Consider the following 24,031-nt stretch of genomic DNA (forward strand, 5'->3'; position numbering starts at 1 on the left):
TCCTCTTGTAGGATATCTTCCTCACCTCCTCTACTTCCATCTCTGCAGGAGGCTCTGAAATGCAAGGAGACGGGTCAAAAAGAGGAATCAAGGATGTGCAATCTGTAAAATAAAAAAAGGCAATGTGCGTGTGTCATTCAGTCACAGCATGCTGAGCTTGCATGAAAGGGAGAAGGTATAGCAGGTGTCCTTGTTACTTAACTTGGCACTAGTCCCCGAACTCAGTGAATGAACCATTCATGGACATTGTAAACACCGTGCCCTGTGAATCGAGACATTGTCACCCTGGACCACTCCCTAGATGGAAATTAATTCCTGGATGGACAGGCATGATTAAAGTGAAACAAATACCCAGAAGTACTTTTCAATGTTTTGCATGAACTCTTTCTGTAAGGGACAAAATGCTAAAGAAGAAAAAGGCCTCGGACAAAATACCTTTTTTTTTTCTTTTATCAGCTTAATGACATACATAGATGCTTTTTTTTAAATCAGGGAAAAAAACAACTAACCAAGTGTTCTCATTTACAACCATTTAAGCACATTATAAATATTATAAAATAAATGTACAATATGCTCTCTGAGTACAGCTTCCTAATACTGGTTGGACCTCTTTTGCTTTCAGAACTGCCTCAATACAGCAAAAAATATTTACAATGCAAATAAAATGCATTTTGCATATTATTCAAATACAGTTGGTAAAAATATCTCTTTATAAAAAGGGAACTGAATCAGGCAGGTGATCTCTGACACTTGGCCTCTATGTCATCACTGGAGAGATGAACATGGTTATTTCTTAAAGCATATAGTTAGGGCTGGACCAGGTGAGCCTGAATCCTCCCTCACTGCCTCAATACTTAATTGCACAAATTCACCAAGGAAATATTCCCCAGAGAACTTGGCAGCATCATGTAACTTTTGCAGATGTGTCAACATGATGTCAATTTCCTGTTTAACAAAATCCCAAAGATGTCCTATTGTATTTATATGTGGTGACTGCGGAGGTGACTTAAACTCTTTTTTTTTTTTTGTTGCTGTTCTTGTCATGTTCAAGTTTACTTTCCAAAACCATAAATATACCATTCATTTAAATGCACATGATTTATTTTATTAAATGCGTGCAAATGCTAACAGCAACCATTTAAAACTAAGTTTATTGTGGAGTATTTCTTCTCTTTTTCCCCATCGTTTCTGGATTTTTTAAGCAGATTAGATCAGAACTAATTGCTGTTCCTTCCTTTAGTTTTTTAAACCAGTTCTTTGCGTTCATAATATTTGACTGATTAATGATTATTATTGAATGATTATTTGATTTGATATACCTTTATTAGTCCCACAAGAGGAAATTTCATGTTAAGGCTGCCGACCTATTGCACGCAATGGCGGCGCCATCTTACCCTCCGACCATACATACATTACACAAAAACATCACATGGGGAAGACAGGTCAAAGAGGTATAACAATGTTGTCAACTGAAAACAATCCTTGTTTATTGGGCTTTTTCTACTGGGTATTAGACATTGCCTGTAACATTTTCTTGTCCCAGACATTATTACAGGTAGTGACGGTGTCTGATGAGATCTTAATTTTTTCTTCAGAAAGTCATTTAATGTTTTTTTTTTAAATTTATTAAGAATTAAGGGATATAAGAAAAGGCTAGATTATCTCTCACTGAGTGTGATTTTTGACGGTTGTTGTATGTATGGTTATGGTTGTTGTTTTTTGATAATTATTGTCCCTGGTGGCGATAGTTATTTCATCGTTGAGAGTTTAAATGAAGTGCAGTTATTGTTTATGGAGAACAGTTTGTCACTTACCTCAGTGAAACAGTTTGAGGATTCTGTATGGGTTAGTGGGTGGGTGAGGTGGTCCATGAATAAAGTACTTACTAATGTTAGCTTTTCAGAGCAACTTTTAAATTTAACCTCCTTATTCTAACTGGTGCTTTCATTGCAAAACTGGTTTTCTGTAAGCACACACATATGTAAGCATATGTCTGTATATGTTTGTATAAGCATGTATATCCGTAAGTACGTATATCTTTTTTTAAACACGTTTTTGATTTTATACAGCATTTTTCTTTTTGCAGCATTTTTCTTTTTGCAAGTGTTTTCTGAAGTTGCAGTCCGTTTGGCCTCTCAGGGCCACCGTATTTATGCCTATTTCTACTCCTGTTTGAATATGTTATGTGTTATCATTTAGAAAAACTTGGAAAAAATGTTTTTAATTTATTTTAACATGTTGAAACTAAAACCTAGACATCATTGTCTGTGACAAATTCAAATCATCTTGGTCTTTTCGTGTTTGGAAGATTAAAGAGGAACTCATTTGGATTGCGTTACAAAGACAATCTGATGATGCAAATGATAAACGAGTAGAAGTTTTTTATATAGCTGCTGTACAGGAACCTGGTCATACTGAAAAGAGAAGATAGACACATGTAAATGTTCTACCTGTGCGTATCCATGATGTTTTTAATGTGGTTATTTGTCATGAGTGTGTTTCACTCCTCTTTAGGACAGAGTAGTTTTCTCCGTGCATACTCTCCTGGGAATATCATCATTGGTGGACTTTTCCCCATTCATTTAAAAACTAATAGGACTAACACTTCTGCACCTCTCTCCTGTAGTGAGTAAGTACAGGCTGAGTTCATCAGCTCATTAGTGTCAAATAGATGATTTGTGAATTTAATCTGTCTTCTGTCAATCTTGCAGCTATGGTTTAAAAACATTCCTGCACAGTCAAGTGATGATATACGCCATCAGCAAAATCAACCTGCCTAACATCACCATAGGATACGACATCTATGACACTTGTGGAGATGTCGGCCTCGCCTTGAGAGCGACTCTCCAGCTGCTGAAGAATCAGTCAGACCCAGAAAGCTGTTTAGTGCCAGCAGATGCTCAGTCCAAGTTACCTGAACCCGAAACCAAGGTGGTGATTGGGGAAAGGTACTCAGAAGTATCGATAGCTGTTGCACGACTTGTTGCTCTGTCTTCAGTTGCCCAGGTTTGTTTTCTCTTTTTCTGTCCTACAAAGCTCAGTTAGAAATATAAGAATCTAAATTTGATGAAAATCAATAATATCAGCAAATACATAATCTGTCTTTAGATTTCCATGCTTATGTGTTGAAAAATCTTTAATGAGCTGTTTTCATATATGCTCTATGTCTGTTTAACAGATTAGTTATGCATCCACAAGTGAGCTGCTGAGCAGCAAGTTCAAGTTTCCCACTTTTCTGCGAACCGTGCCTAGTGACAAATATCAGACAAGAGGTATTATTGAGCTGGTGAAGATATTTCATTGGAAAACAGTGATTATTGTGGGAAGTGATGATGAGTATGGGAAACATGGCAGTGATAGCCTTCAAGACAACTTCAACAACAAGAGGATCTGCATTGAATTTGTTCACATCTTGTCTGCTGATTTTACGACAAACAATCATAGCATGGACCGAACTGAGCTGAATGAACTACTGAAAAAAATTCAAAACTCTTCTGCTGAGGCCATCATCATCTTCACAAAGGAGAGTAATGCAGAAATCATCCTGGAAGCAGCTATTAAACACAGAGTCAACAGAACGTGGATTGCAAGTGATGCATGGTCCAGCTCTTCAAAGATCTCTGCAATGTCAGGCATCAAGCTGGCAGGAGAAGTTTTTGGGTTCATATATAAGCAGAAAGAGGTGCCTGGCTTTAAAGACCATGTCATGTCGATGTTTAATGGAACTAATAACACAATTCTTAGAGATTACCAGACGCAGCATCTACTTTCTTTAAATAAGTCTGAAGAAGAAAGAAAGCATTATCTGGCTTCTTACATCGACCAGGATGAATCTTATGGTATCTATATAGCAGTTCGAGTCATTGCTGAAGGGCTCAGACGCTTGCTGAAGTGTAACGACCATCGGTGTGAACGAAGATCCAGTTTCACAGCCTTAGAGGTACAATAAAGATAGCTTGCCAATTATTAATTATTTGTCTTTAACAAATATTTTCAGTATTTCAAGTTTGCGAAATTTTGTCTGTCTTTAAAATATGAAACTTAAGCCAGAAATTGATATTCTTGGAGAAAAATCAACCATAATATTGCCAGGAAATCATTTTATGGTACAAACAACGTACGTTTTCATTTTCACTTCCTCTTTTAGCGAAACTGCACATATTTCAGCAGCATGGCACTCTACTAAAAACACCCAGGTGCTAAGCTGTCTTGCCTGCAGTCCAGATGTTCAATCATTTAAACCTAAAACCTCAAACATACGGCCCGCGAGCCAGATACAATTATATCCGGCCTGCGAGATAACTTCATTATCATTATTATTCATTATTATTCTGTTACTTAAATATAGACATGTGTGGTCCCTACAAAAATGTCAAAATCGCAGCTGAAAGTCCAAACAAACCATTTCAATAACCTCCAAACAGCTAACAGTTTAAAAACAACAACAACAATGATTAATATTAACTTCTTAAATTTTAAATGATTTGCAAATTTTCCAATTTTTTCTTTTACACAATGTTGCCCTTTTTCTGGTCAGAGATGATGACAGTTTGTGATGATTTTATTTCATAAAAATGTCTTTCTTCCTTTATGATGTTTTGGTTTTTTCACAGCTTCTATCGGAAATCCAGAAAGTAAACTTTACTGAGAACAACACACAAATATACTTCAATAGTGATGGAGATCCCAGTTTGGGATATGATATCGTATACTGGAACAGGTCTGATTGCAACAAGGGTATCATAATACAAACTATTGGAGAATACAGTCCAGATGGAAAAATTACAGTCCCAACAGACCTTTTCAGACACCTCATAAATGACACTGTGAGATGAGTTTTTAACATTCATTTATGTCCCATTAAGGTTTATGAATCATGTACTCATGCTACTGTTTCTTTTGCAGGTCTCTGTTTACAATTGCTCAAAAAAATGTAAAGCAGGACAAGGATTTACATTAAAAGGAAAGTGTTGTGGAGTTTGTGCTCCGTGTGCAAGTGGAGAGATTTCTGATGGGAATCGTAAGTCTTTTATTCCAAATCTAAATTACACTGCTCAAAAAAATAAAAGTAATGCAGATCTGAATGAATGAAATATTCAAAAACTTTGTTCTTTACATAGTTGAATGTGATTACAACAAAATCACACAAAAACTATCAATAGAAATCAAATGTAGCAACCCATGGAGGTCTGGATTTGGAGTCACACTCAGGGTCCTGGGTCTCCTGACCTAGTGTTTTCAGTTCTTTGTGATTTTTGTGTTATGTCTAGTTCATTTGTGATTTATTTTATGCTTCCTGGGTTTTGATCCCCTCTTGTTTCTCTGTGCCCTCCAGCATTTGGTGAATGTAACGATTACTTTAGTGTTCTGTGTTTAAGTCTTCTCTGTCTGTTTGTTGCCTTCTGTATCTCCCTCTGTGTGACTGTCTATATCATGATGTGCATTATTGTGCTTTGCTCCCACCCCTTGTGTTCTGTGTTTTCGTCTTCCCTTCGTATATTTCTTCATTCTCTCTCTCTCTGTACTTCCTGTGTTACATTTAAGGTCCATGTCTTGGTGTCAGCGTTTTCAGTTTCGTGTCCTCCCCGTCCTGTCAAGTGTAATTGTCCTCAGCTGTGTTCCTTGTGTGCTTCCACTTCCCTCATTACCCTCTGTGTATTTATGTCAGAGTCCCCCTCTGTTCCGTGTTGCGTCGTCCCTCATGCTATGTGATCCTTTGTGTGCCACTCTGTGGAACGTTAGATTATATTTTCCCAGTCTAGTTTAGTTCATCATTAGTTGTATCATTTTCCTGCGTCTACAATAAACTGCCCTTTTGAGTTCATTCCCATGTTGCGAGTCCTGCATTTCGAGTCCTGAGTCCAGATGTAATTTTATTGCCTATCTTGTGTTCCTAAATGTGCAAAGTGCATTATGCATTCATTATACTGTTTAATATTCATTTATGATTGCAGCTTTTTTTTCTTTCCAAATGATTATAGGATAGGAAAATATTGTCCTCTTTACTTGTGCTACTTATGTTTTTGTTTCCTTCTGCAGATTCAACATGCAAGCATTGTGAAGACGGGGCATATTCTCGTCCCGAAGAGAATACATGTTTGAAAAAAAGTGATGACTATCTCGACTGGGTAGATCCCTTCTCAGTCATTCTCAGCTCCCTTGCAGTCGTTGGGATCATTGCTACCGTTTTGTTTGCTGTTCTGTTTGCAGTATATCTTAAAACTCCCATTGTGAAAGCAGTTGGAGGTTATTTGTGTTTTCTGGAGCTTTTTGCATTGCTGGCTGGCTTCTGTCTTACATTCACCTTCATAGGCAAGCCTACTGAGAAGATTCACTGTGTAGGTGTTCCTCTCTTTGGCATAGCCTTTACTCTCTGCATCTCTTGCATTCTGGCAAACTTGCTTCAGATCTTTTTGGGCTTCAAGTTTGAACTTAAGGCACAGTCTTGGATAAAGAAGCTGAATAAGCCATTGGTGGTGGTGACCATCATCTCTGGGATTCAGTTAGGTCTATCTGTCTCATGGCTCACCAAAGAACCACCACATCCTGACAATAAATCTTTAGATTACACTATCCTATACAACTGTAAGGTTGAGCCCCATAGATACTTTATAGCCATGTTAGTCTACAACGCTTTCTTGGGTCTTATTTGTTTTGTGTTTGCATTCAAAGGTAGACAGCTGCCAGATTTGTACAAAAATGCTTCTTTGATCACCATCAGTATTCTGCTGTTTGTAGTCATCTGGATCATCTTCCTCCCCATTTCTTTGACCTTGACAGGGAAATACCAACCAGCAGTACAAAGTGCAGGAATCCTCACTTCCTGCTTCAGCATCCTTGGTTGTCATTTGGCCCCAAAATGTTATATTATGTTGTTCAGGAAAGAGCTTAATCACGAGCGCGCCATTGCTGAATACATTAGGAAGTTTTATGAGCAAAAGGGTATTTCTGTGGTCCAATCGCAGGGTGACACTTAAATTGTTCTGCAAGGGAATGAATCTTCCTGTGACGACGTTTTAATCAATATGTCTTTCTAGCAATTTAATATGTGATTTTGCCATAGGCTGTATATAAAGGATGAATGCAGCCACTGTGACATTACCTATTGGTTAGTGAATTCCTGTTGTGAAGCCTCCAGCTGAGTTAGGGACCACGTTGGGAAGGCAGTGTCTCTTTGGCTCATTGGCACCCTTCTGATTAATCCCTTTTTTAAATGTAATTTACAAAATGAGCTATTATTGTGTTTAGCAAGTCTAATTTAACTCTAACCCCCTAACTCAGGGGTCGGCAACCTGCGGCTCTTTAGTCTTTATTTTGCAGCTCCGGGTGGTTTGGGAAATTAAATTAGAAGTATTTAGCTGAAGTGTATTTTATTTGTGTTTAGTTCTTTTTTTTAACTTGTAGTTCTAAATTGGAAGATTATTGTGATTTTGAAATATAAAAATAAAATTATATCTTATTTTTTTCTTCGCTCAAAATAAGCGTCACACTCGCGGAAGCCGGTATACCCGCCGAAACGCCGTGCATTTATCAAGACTTTCGACCCCAGGTAGGCCAATTATGGATCTTCGGATCCATATTATGTCGGCAGCTGTTCTCCACCGTGAACTATGTTAAAAACAAACACCGCACGCCTCACAGATGACAGCTTAAAGTCCTGCGGGAAGATGAAAGTGACTTCGTACAGCCCCGATTTGCAGACACTGTGCGCAGAGGTTCGGGACCAGAAGTCCCATTGTAAACATATCACGGCAGACCCAACGATGTTTGCATAAACATGCTTTTCAGCATCTCTTTATCGACCGCTTTTCACACACGGTTGTTGTACGCATACAGCCGGCTGTAGCTTTTCAGCTCACAGCCCGACAACACAACAGCAGAGAGAGCACAGACTTGAAGGCGGCGAGGCGTGATTGCGGGTGCCGATCAGGTGCGTCCGACTCCCCTGCAGCGGCGCTGCAGACCACGCCCCGCCACACACATTAACCAGGTAAAATACATATTTAGGCAGAATTTTGCAAATATCTAATTTTTTTTTTTAGCAGCATAGTGCTTTTTTTCAAATTATTTTTTAAAAGTCAGGTCAAGGCTCCAAAAGGCCAAAGGCGATATAAGGGTGGCGGCTCACAACAGTTTTTGTTTGCTACATGGATCATTTTAGTTCAGCTGGGTGTCTTTCCTTTTGTTATATTTCTTTAAGAGTTTAAAATGTGTTAATTACATAAATAAAATGTAATTTTCTCTGTAGCACTTCATGGATTTCATAAGCAACACACCTCAATTGCTCTGTGGATTCTTTTAAAAAGCATTTAAAAACTTTTCTGTTCAAACAAGCCTTTTGTTGATCTACGTATTTTATATTCTTTACATTATTTACATTTGATCTTTTACATTGTGTATAATGTCTATTGATTGTATTGTTTATTTTAATATTTGTGTACAGCGCTTTGTAACTGCCTGTCTGTGAAAAGCGCTTGATAAATAAACTTTATGCTTTGTGTGAACAACTAAAGTAAGTAAAGGTAAAAAACAACAACAATATATACAGTATTATCTTCATTTTAGATTTCAAAAAGTATTTGCGGCTCCCAGTGTTTTCCTTTGCGTGGAAACCGGGTCCAAGTGGCTCTTTGGGTGTTAAAGGTTGCAGATCCATGTCCTAACTGAAATGAAGGAATCTTGGTTTATATCAAATCAGCGTATATATCAAAGCTCTTGTACATGGCTTGGTGCCCAATCTCGGAGTTTACTTGTCGTCCTGGCTCCCCCTTGCCGTAGCATGTATGTTGTAGCTCGTCAATCTGTAGCTAGTCTCTAGCTCATTACCTTCTCCCGAATGTTGGAACACTGCAGCTACAATTAACTGTTTTGCCGTCAATATGAATGAAAATTCCATCATCCTATTCATGTAGCAGCTCGCTGTTTTCGTTTCTTTCGAGTCTCTGGTTCCTCAACACCTGACGTGGACCTTGTTAGGGGTCTCTCTCTGCATTAGGCTTGGTTAGTGAGGACCTTAACTGGATACAAACACCGCAGGTGAGAATCAAACCTGCAACTCCTATTCTAAAGGCATGGAGTCTTACCACTACACTATCCAGCTGCTTTTATTTCTGAGTTTATTTCTGTTTATTCATATATATATATATATATATATATATATATATATATATATATATATATATATATATATATATATATATATATATATATATATATCCATCCAGTAAAGGTCCTTGCTAACCAAGCTTAACACAGAGAGAGAACTCTAACAAGATCCACGTCAGGTGTTGAGGAACCAGAGACGAAAATAGCGAGCTGCTACATGAATAGGATGATGGAATTTTCATCCATAAGTGTGTGCATGCAAGGAGGTCTCCAGATGACTTTATGTTTCTGTGAGTCTTGGTAACACATGCCCTTTCTTTAGCATTAAATAACTCGTCAAAAACAACCATATCAGAATCATTAATATAAGAGCAAACCTCACACTTTGCCCCCCAAAATTTGTACCTGTCATCTGTTTCAGTGAGAGGTGATCATCAGTCTTTCTGAAATGTAATTCACCATGCCGTCATTTTATACAACACGTGCTGCTCTGCTCTGAAATAACTCCAGAAATGGGTTGAATATTGGTTCAAACACACAGTTTATGCAGAATGTTTTTACAATTTAAATCCAGCACCAGTAACCAAAGCTGAAACTAAGAACGAAGATCAATCAGGGTAAAAACCAAACATTCATCAGCATCAGCGGTTAAACATGGACCATTTGTTATCTTGAATAATTTCACTTTTTCATAATGACAGGCACAAACTGGGGTTTGCAGAGTGCTTTGGAAAATGTTTTGGTTGTAGTTTAGTTGCAGTCCAATAGCCTCTCGTAACCTGGCTCCAGTTAAGGAAGATTTAGGCAGGCTGTGACCTGTGCATAAATAAAGTAACATACAAATAACCATTTCCTGGATGGAGCCACTTTATTTCTTCATCACTGGAGCCAAATACTTTCCTCAGGATGATGTAGATGCACAGAGAGTATTCATAAAGCTCACAATTTAGACTAATCAGAACAATGTTTATTTAGATTTTGAATTAAAGGAAACATGAACTATTTTCACTCAACAGAAAAATAAAGGTGGCACTTTCACAATTGCTTCACCTTTCAAACTAAAAAATAAAATAAAATAATGTGTATTTTGTGCAATTCCCCCAGAAAAAGATACCTTTAATGTCAGTTAAATCCAGCCTGGGAAAGCTTTCAAATAAAAAGTTCAATATTTGCTGAGATAAACAACAGCTGCATCTTACCTTTATTGGAAAGTCAATACATCTTCCTCTTGAGTCCTTTAAAACATAGAAATTCTCTCAGCAAAGTGGGGCACAGACTTTTTCAGCCATGTATTTGTACAATCAATGCATAGCCACTCATATTATTTGTCAGATAATTGGGTTAAATGCTTCAGAGGGCACAAACAGCAAAAACATGGCCTGGAGGTCTAATGAAGTGAAGGCCAGCAGATAGAGCAACCTGAGCTAGCCCCCACCTGTCTCTCAATGAGGCCACATCCCTGAGAAGGGAAAAATTGGCCTGTGCTAGGCTGCTAAGCTAGCAGTAAATTAATGTTATCCCATCAGAGCAAGCAATGCAGCAGTGCTTGTCAAGTAAACAAAAAAATCAACTAAAACCTACCAAAGTGAAAAGTATCTCTCTAGCCTGTTGTAAGCTTCTTGCCTGTTTGCATCCATCTTTTCGAATACTGCCATCTTGTGGCCTCTGTGGAACAAAAATCTGAACATGGCCCTTTCACTGACTGCTCCACCCCCATTTGCACACCACAAACACTTGCCCACAAGGACTCTGACTCTGTTGGACACTGTTGTTTATGTAAGATTGTATTGTCATGTATTGTGTTGTAGGGGAGACCGGGGACAGTTGTAATTATTTTTGACATTTGTGTCTGTAGCTTGGAGCTCTTTTAAGGTAGTGGATTCAAAATGTAATGGAAAGTATTTACATGTCTCTGCTATTAAATAGTACAGCTATTTTCTCTGCATCACAATTACTCATTGCATGGTATGGTCTCAAAAACAAAGAGTGAAATATTACAATTAACCTCATAGTCTGGGTTAGTTGTAACATATCCTGGGGTGAAATGTAACAATGAAATAAGGGTACTGACAAAATCTTAAAATGTAATCTTTTTTATTCAACACCTGAATGCACCTAGAACTATTTATGTAGCTATGCGTGTGTGTGTTATGACCCCCTCTGCTAGGCGACAGGTTGGGGGGGGGGGGGGGGGGGGGGGGGGGACATACACAAGCCCTCTCACAAAATCAGAGTAAATAAGGGGTTTTTATTGCAAACGTTAAACTGAAAACCGATGGGGCTGTTCAACAGACCACTGGGCAAATAATTAATACACAAAGAAAAGAACAGGCAAGAATAAAAGCTAAAGGTTAACTAAGGTGAGCCAGCAAACACAAGACTCTAATAAAACTAAGGTCAGCTATATATCAGAGCTTACAGAATTCAAATGCTAGGCAGACGAGGCGGACACTGCATGTTCACATCAGAGCAGCAGTTCCCCATAGTGTGAAGGATCTTCAGCCATTTATACTCCCAGGTGCAGACAATCAGCCAGTCAGTTGGTCTGGGAGTGTCATGGGATCTCCAGGCAGCCAATTGTCCGTGTGGTCTGACACACTTCATTCTGCATAAAAGAAGGCTGGCACGGATCTCCCAGTAACCAATCACTCACGAGTCATAGCACACTTGGATTCGCATGAGAAGAAAAAAAAGCAGTCTCACTCCCTCCAAGGCCCAGGGCCGTAACAGTGTGTGAGAGAGAAAGCAGAAATCTAGCTTCTGAACCCCCCCCCCCCCCCCCCCCCCAAAAAAAAAAGACAAATTATGGAATTTCCAACTGAATATTTCATTAATTTTGGTTGGTCTTCCTTGAGCTTGGCCTCATTGGGCATTGTAACCTACAACTCTTGCACCAACTTTTGAACATAACAATGAAGCTGACATTGAGAAGAATTACTTTTTTTCATGGCTTACCTTGGTGTGGTTTGCAAAGTGCTTCAGAAAGATCAGGAAATCGGTTTCTTGCACCCATCCTGATTTATTTCCACTACCAATACTTCCTACTGGCCCATCTCTGACAAAGTGGTCTGCATATAGTATGCGTGGGAACACAAACATTGGAGGAATTGTGTTGCCAATGGCATTAACCACATGTACAAAGGTGACCAGTGAACCTCCCTCTGCTGATGTCATTGCCCCAACTTTTTTAATATAAGTTAAAGTAATAGTGTGGTAAGTTGTAATATTTGCATGAATGTTACAACTACCTCAGGCTGTTGCTGTTACAACTGACCCAGACTCCTATAGCCATGAACTAGCTAATATTACAGCCAACAGCTAAAACATTAGCACCCATAGACATACAAATAACATAATTTAAGTTTGATGAGTTCAACTGCAAAGCAGATAATGCTATTAGAAATTGAAATAGAGTAAAAAAAAATTGAAAAAACCCAAACAAACACTTTTTGGCATACAAATTACTTTTTTTCTTCTTAAATTGTCTGTGTTTGCCAAAATGTGCAAATTTTTCACATGTGATAGAAGAACTGAGTTGGGCATGTACAAGATGAATCACATCATTTGAAACTAATCCCTGATTGGAGAGATTGGAAGTGTTACAACTGACCCACGTTGCAACTATCCCCAGTCTCCCCTACATAAGACTTTTATTTTATTTTTATCTTTAAGTTATTCGTTATACACTGAGGGCCATGGGAGCATTGCTTTTTCAAATTCCTGTGTATGATCAGTACATATGGTCTTTGACAACAAAGCTGATTTCGACTTTGACTTGACTTTGCTGACTGCTTGCTGCACAGGGAGGAGTGGGGCGGAGCGGTGGAGAATTTTTTTTGAGCAAAGAAAATCTTAATTTGAGCAAACAAAATTAATTGCCGCGTGCAAGAAATGTATTTCAGTGTTTGCGATTATCCATATACACACACACAATAGCAGCCCCTCTCGCTCAGTTGTTGGCATTTGCTCTTGCTCAGATCTCTGCTCTGTGTGCTGACAGACATCTGCGAACCTGCTCTCAGTGTGTCGCTCTCACTCTAAACATCTCTGCTCCCTGCAAGCTCAACTCTTATTATACACCATTAAAAATGTGCCACAAAAAACAACCAAGCAGACTTGGATGCAAAAATTCTGATTGGTTGTTTTGGTCTAGCTACTACTGCATTATAGAAACACTGTCCAAAATGTAGCTAAATCCAGTGGAGTGGTTTGGTTTAAACCTGATTGAAACCCATTTTACATCATCTTTCAAGTTTACATAGTTTGCAAGTTAGCTAGTGTCAGTTATCAGGCTAATATTAATGTACAAATTTATTTTATGTTACTTACATGTGATATAACCACAGAGGGAACTGGGTCCTGCCCCATACAAACTGGCACTACTCTCAAACAGCTTTGGCCCCCTGGTGCATAAATCCCTGCTACCTTTCATTCATAATGTTGCCAATCCAAGCCCATTATGTACTAATTATTTTGTTCTTGTTTGTTTGTTTTTTGCTAATACAACCTTCATCTCCGTAATCAACCACAATTGCTGAATATTGCCACAAGGGGGTGTCTAGTTCTAGTGACCAGGGTCTGGAGCCCACGTCCTGTAGGATTTAATCAACAATACCCCATGTTATAAACTGTGAATCCTTACCTGATTGTTCATTTATCTCATAATAAACACATTATCTAAACAAAGCGCCCCTTCCCATTGTGACTAAACCAAAACACCATGACATGTAATCTTAAACCTTAATCTGGTTTCTTTAATATAGGGAAAGATGCAACAACCACCACTTTTTAAAAAATAATTTCTGAAAAGTCAGTCATTTATTTTATGTAGAATATTTTTACTTTAAATTCAAATTATTTCTTTTTGCATTTCAAAATTACCTTTCGGTTCACCTTCCATCTGATCATCTTTTTGATTTGTAGCTGGATTTTGGTGAAATTCTGTTGCTTCAAAATCATCTCTGCGTATCTCAGCAGCACTGACGAGGCTTATAAAAAAAAACAAAATGCAAGTCAGGGTATCTTTCAAATATACCTGAAAACTGTCAAGTCATTTTATTTATAAGTACATTTAAAAACAATCAATGTCAATATCATGGTGTGAATTTACCTGATTCAAAAACTGAATTTTAACTACAAATGTGTTAACGTTGATAACTTTATAGTCCAGAACTGGGTTTTTTTGTTCTTTCTGTTATTATTAATATTACTATTCACAAAAACAAATAAAAATTCATTGTTCAATGTGTTTTGTTTTGTCTTAAACCAAATTGCCTATGTTTTGTAAGCTTCTGTTTATTTTGTCTATTGATTGTGCTTTTCTCCAATTAAATGAATTACTAGATTTACTTTGTGTGACGTTGTAATTTGCAATCTTTCTTTTTATTCTGTTTTATTTTGTTTTATTTTTTTGGTGTGTTTTTCAATGTAAGGTATTGTTCTATTGCCATTTGTTATATAAATGTTCAATTGAATTGCCTCAAAAACAAAGGTATTATATTTGCTACATTTTGTTACATTAATAAATTTTACTATCAAGTTGAAAGTGATTACAGTTAAGGAAGAGGAAAAATTTGCATCAAGTTAGAAAGACTGTCTGACAATGGTGAGAATGTCATAACGTTTTATAACAGCTGTTGCCCATTAACCAAGAAAAACAATGAATGCACACATATTGTTTCTCCAATGATCTGCAAGGACATTGGTGTGGTTATTTGTCATGAATGTGTTTCATTCATGTGTTTCATTCTCACCTGCACTCTACATGCTACATTCATGAATGTGTTTCATTCATGTGACTCTAAAAACAGGAAACCTCCAAAATTTCTGCTTTTATATTTTATTTCTGCTTCTGTTTTGCTAAACTTTTTATATAGCAACACCTGGCTTCTACTTAATCTGTTAATTGAAGCGGAAGCAGTAAAAGTGTATTTACATTTTCATTTTTTTAAGCTCTATTATAAAGCTTTTTTTCAAAGGACTACAATCCTTACTGACAAGGATTTCTACAGAGCAGCATAACTCATTCAGAGACAGATAACCGTACATAACCCCTCAAATTGAAAGAAAGAAAAGAAAAGAAAAACAACCCATAACTTTTTATATTTAAGAAGTTTAGATATTAAAGTCACTGTCCACAGCAGCCCAGCAGTGGTTGATTGTGATAAGCAATGGCATTTCTTCCAGCTTCCATGATGACACGAACTCAGGAAATCAGAAAGTAATATCACCTGATTCTCTCACCTGCACTCTACATGCTTCCCTTTTTTCTTTTCATTCGATTTTGTCACAGTACTTTTCTTTAGCATTTAGCAATAATGTTAAAGCTATAGAATGGGAAGCGAGCATCAACTTAGTTACGTTTTTACATGACAGGAAATCTCAAAGGGAAAATGACTGAAAATATGCACAGACTGATTCTCCTGGAACACAATCTGTTATTCACTTAAAATACAACATCTGTACTTGAGGGGAAAAAAGAGCTTTGCGATAACTTGAAAAGGGAGTAAGATGAAAGTGAGATCAAATAATTTAAAAGGTATTAATTGCTTCAGAAGTAATGTTTGTCAAAATGGAAATTTAGCTATTCTTCTCAACATTTTCAACAGTTGATCTGTATATGACGTGTTCTCAAAGTTATCTGGTTATTTCATATTTCATGCCTTTGAAAAGAAACTGAATGCTAATTTTGTGATATAATGCTGCATGAGAATATATTTAAAGCTGTAAAAAGTGCTAGTTTAGATTAATAGAGCACCTATGCCTGTAGCAGGAAAGCCTGTGGCATTCGTGCTCACTCATAGGTCAACGTTTTTCTATTTTTTTGCAATGCATTCTATTGACTTTCCATGCAAGTTTAATCTTTTTTTTTTTTTACCGTACTTAAATCTTTTGAAGCATTTTGAATTGCCTTGTGTCTGAAAGGTGCCAAAACCTTGCATTGCCTAGTTTAACTCCACTGACTTTTACACATCAGACTCTTGTGAATTGTTATTACCAATGTGAAAAAAGCTTTTTGCAGTTCCAGTGCAGCTGTGCTAAATCTCATATCCAAGGACCATGCCTTTTCCCTGGAACTTTTAGTAAAACGGTTATCAAGGCTATCTTTTTCACTCTCTTTATTTTTTATCTTTATATGTCTTTAACTTCTAGTCAATGACAGCATTAATGTAAGCAAAAGCTTTTTGTAAAAATATTTAAAAAAAAATACAACATAAGAAAGACAACTTTGTGCACCACTAAAAACAAGACAGACAATCTTAGACTTTAGTTTTAAATCAATGGGTTGTTTTCATTTGGTCAAGATCACATTTTTGTGTCAGAGAAATCAGAGAAAAGATGCTGCAGTGAGCTCTAGCAGTTCTGCTGAATGGATTTTATTTGGACAGCTGGTGTCCCATTTCTTCCTGTTTCTAGCTAAGCTTTAATAGCTTCCTGTACGTAGTCTTCATAAAGAGAACTCTTGACAAGACATCCAAATTTAAATGAATATATTCACTTTTAAATGACACTGTGCTAAAATTCCTTTTCAGGATACAATGATTGGAGGGAATTCTGTGGATTGCAGCGCATTAAGACATTGGATGATTTGTCACTGGCCGTGGGAGACTCCAGGGTTGCTAAGAGAATACTTGACCTATACAAACATCCTGACAACATCGATGTATATCCAGGAGGACTTGTTGAAAGGCTTTTGCCTGGCTTAAGAACTGGTCTTCTCTTTGCTTGCCTGATTGGAAGGCAGATGAAAGTGCTCCGTGATGGTGACAGGTACGTAAGATTTGTCTAGGTTGAACAGTCAAATGAAATCAAGGCTTCAGTGAAACTTGTGTATTTTTCATTTTCAGATTTTGGTGGGAAGCTGATGGTGTGTTTACCCAGCAACAGAAGGAGGAACTTTTAAAATTTTCTCTATCCCATGTGATCTGTGATAATAGCGACATAGGAGAAGTTCCTCTTGATCCTTTCAGATTTCAGATCTCATTATGTCTCCTGTGATCAGATACCCTCAATGAATTTGGAAGCTTGGAAAGAGGAAATGGGCGAAGGTCAGCCTGTGAAACTTTTGCCGAATCTTTCGCCTATTATTTAAAAAATCATTGCCTTAAATTGGTTTCCTTTTTTCTGCCACATATTAACGAGAAAAATTTACCCAATTCCAGACTTAAAACGGTGTGGCCTTCCTAAACAGATCAACAATGGAGATTATATCTTGTCCTCTACATCTCGAAAACTGGTTGCTCTATACTCTTGTTACCATGTTCACATTAAAGGGTGCCGCTGTCATAGTTTGCATGAGCAATCGATGGTGTAATCAACCTCCACAATGTAACAGGTATGTAAACTATTTATGAACTATCTACTTGATGTTTACCTGCAGTACTTTATGTGAGGGATTCACATTGAAATATACTTTATAATGCAGATCCACCTTTGTAGGATTTGGTTGAGCACCACAGACATTCCCCATTTTGCAGGGTGTATATGCTTGTGCAGAACTACTGTCTGAGTGGAGCTTTACTGCTATCTGCTGGTACTAAAGGAGAGTGAAGTGTTTTAGCTGGGTTTCTTCATAGTTTGAACCATTTGCTAAAGATCACTGACTCAATACACTTGTAAGCCTATACACACTTATTATTATGTTAAAAGTATAATCAGGTAATTACAAATAACAGGTGTTTAAAAATGACCTTGCGAACACTGCTTCTTTCAGGCTGTCACAGTAAACAAAATGTTTTCTCATTTTTTGTAAATCCGGTCATTGCTTTGTTTTTTTGTCTGTTTTTAAAAAAAGAAACAAACAAAAAAACTTTCCTTCATGTTTTCAGGTATTTGTGGGAACTAGGGATGCAACGATACCAATTTTTTCAAACCGATACGACACCGATACTTGGATCTGAGTACTTGCCGATACAGAGTACAAAAACCGATACTTCTACCACACACACACACACACACACACACACACACACACACACACACACACACACGCAATGAATTGGAAGACAGGTTTTATTATATTCTCTGTCGATAAAAAATTTAATCTTAATAAAAATGACCACAAAAAAATTTCAAGTGAAAAATAAGCACTTCTGTTAAATTATTGCAGAGTCACCACATTGTAATTTAACAAAATATCACTGAACTATTGGCACTGTCTCGAGCTTTCAGAATAATAAATAAACACTTCTGTTTGGAATCAAATAAATACAAATTAGGTTTGAGAATAAAATAAATGTTTAAATTATTGCAGAGTGTCCATATTGTAAACAAACATACAAAATAACAAAAGTATTTGGCATTGACAAACAAACTCCTCATCTGCCCATGGATCATCAGTCTACTGTGCCGTTAAACCAAGGACTGACATCGCGCACACACTGCTTGTCTTTACCTCTTCAGAAAGTTTTGGCACCATTATCTCCCTGATGTATGGGCTGGGAATTTCATATCGCAGCTCGAGTATGCTGAGAAGACGGTGCTATCCTATGTTTTCCATGGCCAGCATTGGCTGGTCATCCAGAGCGATAAAATGAGTCAGAGCCTCTGTTATTTTAACTGCCCGTGGATTTTCTCTTGACATTTTTCATCGCTTTTCCAAAACCTGAGTTAAAGTTGGCTGTTCCGGTCCACACTGCTGACATTTTGTTTAGCCTAGCTACAGCAGCCTCCAGTTTCTCTTTTTTATCTGAAGCCGCCAGTCTCACTCACCTAACCCTGTGCCTGTTTAGCGCGGGATGTCCCCCTAGTGGCCAATCTAAAGAACTACAACGGAAATGACAAGCCACCCTCTGATTAATGAAATAAGTTAGTATCGGTTCATGGTATCGGTTAACTTTTATGAGTATGAGTACACACACATTTTACAGTATCGGCCAGTATGCATCCCTAGAGGGAATACTATAAGAGAATTCCTCACCACTAATCAAAACTTGGCAAGCACGTTGCACTCACTAAAGAATTTTTCTGTTCTGAAATCTTGTCTGTGCAGTTTGTAATTCTAGGAAGACAATTAAAATATTTGTATGTTTTTTCTATGAACACATTTGTTTAATGCTGGGAAAATGTTTGTGTTTTTCAGAAGATGTTCTTACTATAACATACGCAATAAGATACCATTATCTCCGTCAACATTAAACCTCAATGATCAAAAGGATTAATTTGATTGGAGGTTTACACTGAAGAAACAAAGCTGTGAAAAGTTTTATTATTCTTTCTGTAACTCTCTTCATCGTGACCTCATCCAACACGCACAGAAAAGAAATAAAAAAATCTGTCTTCTACATTTATAGAAAGTAACCAATATTGGAATTTTGACTGATCTGGTTAAAATGTAGTAAGTTCAACTAAATATGTTGCACCAGAAAAACACCCACAGTCTAAGCAAAAGACAAAGACGTCCTGTATAATATAAACATTTACTATATATTTTATTTTTTTCTTTTATGTATCAAAAAGCCTGCTGACGGGAGATTGATAAACATTTGAGAATTTAGCTTCAGTTTATCCTTCACATGATCAAGAATCATTAACTATGACTTCAGACATATGTATTTCAGTTTTGTTTTGTTTTAATCAAGTATTTCTAACAGTTATTTTTTAAAAAGAGTTGGCCCATTCACATGGCAAGAACAAGGGCGCTGATGTTTTTGTTTTTTCTAATATTACTAGTATTAAACTACATTTAAGTCCCCAACGATAAGGATTGTATGAATGAATGTTATTTTGTTTGGTTATTTTTTATGGTACGATTTGTGTTTCTAACTTCTTTTTGATACAAATAATTTTAGATTATGTGTCATGAATCAACGAAACAGCACAGGCATGAGTAACAACAATAGAATGTCCATGTATAAAATATATTGGACATTTTAGTAATTGCAATAGGAAGAAAGAGGGGAAGTAGCTGCCATGTGCTACTAATCCATTGATTTTTGATCATCAGCAAATGTGACCACTTCTGCAAAACCTGAAGCTGTGGCAGTTTGGAGTTCAGGCGGGTGTTAATGCCTCTCAGGAGTGGACGTTCCAGCAAATTCCCCCAAAGATCAGACAATTCGCACAGAAACTGCAAAAAAACAAAACAAATCTCAGACAATATCTCAGACTCTACAGGTCTCTGAATGTCAAATGTTAAAATTAATGACAGCACAAGAAGGAAAAACACTGAACAAGCACAGCTCGTTTGGGAGGGTTGTCATGTGATAAACATGGCAGCACTGCTTAGGTTTGTAAAGCAACATGAAACCACAAGACTTGTAGAGTAATCTTTTTTTTTTACAGATGAGACCAAATTGAAGATGTTTGGTCATAATACACAGCACCACATTTGGAGAAAGCCAAACACCATGCCAACTGTCAGCACAGTGGTGGAGAAGTAATGATTTGGACCTGGGGATCACCTCGCAGTCATTGAGTTGACCAAAATCCCTCTGCATATAAAAGTAGCACAAGGTGACACTTTTTTGTTGTGCCATTCGCTTAGCTAGTTTCACCAATGTATAATTCACAGCAATTTCCTTGGCACTTAACACCAACACTGCATTTTCTCCTCCATGGCTGCTGTGTCTTTTGGGATGGTGTTAGTTCTGTGTGGCAATGTCCTGATAACACAATGAGCTTGCATCAAGACGTTAGGTTAACTGCCCTTTCTAAATTGCCCATATGTGCAGATTCGAGTGTGAGTCTGTCTCTCTATTATGGCCTTGTGACTAACTGGCAACCTGCCCATTGTGTACTCCACCTATCATATTGTGTTACATGTGATACCTTTCAGACTCTCCCACAACTTAATGAATAAGTGGTCACGAAAGTGGGAATAAAATAATTGGCACATAATTTGCCCTTTTCAGGTAATGAAGTTACAGGCAAGTCTTACTGATAACAATACAGGAGCTGTCTAAATTCACAGTTACCTTGCAGCCTCTGTGAAATATTCTTAGCTTCGTCTACACCTCACACCTGATATCTGAGGGATCTCATGGTCAGTGAACTGTTATATAATTTCAATATTTGTTGCTGTTATAACCATTGTATCCTTCTTGGAGCTCTATTTTATTATTCTGTAAACAACTTTGTAACTATATTTTGAAAAGCTTTACACAAAGCTTTTCAGTATATTAAGTTGTAGATCTCAAAGCCCACTAGGCCATAACTGTCTTCACAAATTATTAATCTCAGTGAGACCTACCTAAATAAATAAAGGATATAGATATTAATACTTTGACATTACTAGTGGTAACACTGATAGACTTTTTCACAACAGTTCATCAGGCAAAATCCCTTCTCTCAGATAAGGTATTTTGGACACTTTTGCCTACTGCTCTGCTTTCTGACTTTCATGGCTGCAGACACATAGTATAGACAAATGCCAGAGAAATACTTCAAGACCACCAATCAAATCTATTGATTGTGTTATACAGCAGAGTTTCAGAGATTACTCTTTTGGGGAATATGCAATAAAAAATGAGAGACCTTGTGAAACAATCCTTTTCATTTCTAAAGAGGTGGAGAACTTTTGTGGACTCCTCCTGTCTTATGTGACCATTTTTTTTTATGTCTAAGGGATTATTGTTTGTGTTATAAGATCTGGTTTACTCCTAATGTAGGTATTTAAAACTTTCCTGAGGCTGCTATATGAGTCATCTTGTTAAGCCCCATCAAGGCAGGGTTTCATTTTAGAATTCCTAACAGCATCTGGTTCCAAGGATTTACCTCAGTAAGTAAAGAAACAACACAATGTCATTCAACTTCATTTGCTGGGTGTGTGTGGGAACTAAAATAATGGTCTAAAAATAAACACTGGTGGAATTATTCTGCAATGGTCAAATGTGCAGTAGGAAACCTCCGTGGTACATCTTTCTTACTGATTTATATAAGTCTTATTTTCTGACACCAAGTGTGAAATATAGTGCCTTTGTTTAAATAGCTATGTTGCTGTAAGAATATCTACATTCCTCTGGTATTTTCTAAAAAAGTAAATTCTAAAGTAAAATGAGTGATTTTTTTCTGTCGTTGCTGTCATGTTAAAAAGAAAGTACAGCGCAACCAAAAAAACATTCAAGAACATTCAATCCTCCTAGAAGTTTTTGTCTCAGCAAATTCTTCCCAAGGTCAGACCATGCAGAGTGCAGATAATACGTAAGTTCAAGACTGTAATTTCCTCAGTTAGCATGATAAATGTTTGAGTTCGTGACAGTACAATCAGAAGAAAGCCTGAGCAAGTATCGGAAGGCTCGCCAGGAGAAAGGAGGATTTAAGTTTCTAAAGTTGATAAACCACAAGACCTCTGTAAAAATTTTGTCTGGATAGCTGATATGTTTGGAGAAAAACAAACATTCCATACTGTCTGTAAAACATAGTGGTGGAAAGTCTGTTTTGCAGTCACAGGACCTGGATACTGTACAGTCATAAAGTAGACCAAGAACTCCTATGTATACTGTACCAAAGTGATCTAGAGTCAAATTTGAGGCCATCTAAAGCTTGGCTGAAATTCTATCATGCAATAGCAAAATGATCCCAAGGTGTCATAATTATCCAGAAAATGTCCAGACCTCAACCGGATTCACATGCTGTAGGAGGGTCTTAGGAGAGATGTGGATAAACAAATGCCTTCAAACTTTAATGAACAGCATTTTAAAGAAGAGTGACCCAAAAGTCTTCTACAAGAACATGAGGAACTAACAAAGTTATTTTGCTGCTGAAGGCCATAATACACACTGTTGAGTGATGGGAAGTACCTTCTTTTTGAGACATTTTTTGTTAAGTAAATGATACAGTGTAACACTGATAAGTGTAGAAATATGTATCCTCTATGAAAAATGTGGCATTTTAGGTAATGGACATAGAATGACCATGAATGATGTTTCCACAATACAAATCTAACCACTAACCAATAGAAATGTGGCATGAAATGACATGCTAATATATTCAACACTGGCCCAATGCACAAAAAAGCTTAACAAACCTAAATGAGCTAGATAAGGGGAAAACGTACAAATATTTGTTTAGGATGTCAAAAAGAAGATACTCTAGTCACTTGTAGCAACCAGTGGTTGCATGGGAAAAATGTTTATTCCACAGCTGGTTGCAGCTGGTTGTTTGACAGTCACTGTGAAATCGATTGCTAAAATAGTAACTAAGTCTCAAGACTGGTCAATGACTCCCAGGTAACCACCTGTTGTGCTAACGTGTTTGTTTATCCACCTTGAGGAATCACCAGTTGAAACACTTTATTATGATTATTATTTATTAAAGCACTGAACAATTAAAAATGATCATGTACATGGATCTCTTCTGTTTAGAAATTTGATAGGCTGTAAAAGAGTTAGCTGGAGTCAATCTTCCCAGAAGAGAATAACCTCAATTCACAGATTTTTATATGAGAATTTGCATCTATCTGATCAGTTAAAACCGATGAGGAGAAGCTACTTGCTTTGCAGGCACTGAGCTATAGGAGGTGGCCGTGACCGATACCAGGCGCCAGTTATCGTGCCTTCAGCTGCCCCCGCACATTCTTTTATAGTAATATGTCTGCAGGTTTCTAAGTAATTATTCAATCAGTAAAAACTTATAGATTCTACTAATCCTAAATAAAGATCAAACCCATCAGCTGATAGAAAATATTCACACTCTTTGGTCCAGTCATGGCAGGCCTCAGTTACACAGGCCTAGAGACCAGTCAGCGACCCTCTATCCTCTATTAGTCTATAGAATATAAAGTATGAATTTCCTGACTGGTTGGCAAATGGTTGCAGGAGGTTGCTGGCATTCACAGGTGGGAAACTGTTCACAAAGATGCATGGGCTGTTTCTCTGAAAACCAAAAACTTTAACAGGAAGTTGTTGACTATTCTCTAGAATTGTGTGACTGATATAATGTAAGAGTGGACTAAGCTATCCTGCAACTGTCTATTTGTAGATGGTAG

The 24,031-nt window shown here is 37.3% G+C and overlaps 2 protein-coding genes across 2 annotated transcripts in view; one reads left to right on the plus strand and one right to left on the minus strand.

The window, feature by feature from the left end:
- LOC146495880 (uncharacterized) overlaps positions 1 to 24,031 on the minus strand; it is a 188,366-nt gene that overhangs the window by 57,645 nt on the left and 106,690 nt on the right. The window lies entirely within an intron of this gene.
- On the plus strand, positions 1,732 to 8,539 carry LOC146495884 (G-protein coupled receptor family C group 6 member A-like). The gene is made up of 6 exons (XM_085142214.1): positions 1,732 to 2,629; positions 2,712 to 3,006; positions 3,179 to 3,940; positions 4,614 to 4,826; positions 4,906 to 5,020; positions 6,040 to 8,539. The coding sequence occupies exons 1-6, from the start codon at positions 2,442 to 2,444 to the stop codon at positions 6,975 to 6,977; spliced, it is 2,511 nt and encodes an 836-aa protein (XP_084998340.1). The 5' UTR covers positions 1,732 to 2,441; the 3' UTR covers positions 6,978 to 8,539.

This window comes from Neolamprologus multifasciatus, chromosome 19 (genome assembly GCF_963576455.1).
Source record: "Neolamprologus multifasciatus chromosome 19, fNeoMul1.2, whole genome shotgun sequence".
Taxonomy (NCBI): Eukaryota; Metazoa; Chordata; class Actinopteri; order Cichliformes; family Cichlidae; genus Neolamprologus; species Neolamprologus multifasciatus.

Bases quoted from the DNA above. Each gene is read 5' to 3' on its own strand.
- LOC146495884 (XM_085142214.1), top strand. From the start codon at position 2,442: ATGTTCTACCTGTGCGTATCCATGATGTTTTTAATGTGGTTATTTGTC. The intron at 3,007-3,178 runs GTTTGTTTTCTC...TCTGTTTAACAG, and splicing joins CTCTGTCTTCAGTTGCCCAG to ATTAGTTATGCATCCACAAG. The intron at 4,827-4,905 runs GTGAGATGAGTT...TTTCTTTTGCAG, and splicing joins GACACCTCATAAATGACACT to GTCTCTGTTTACAATTGCTC.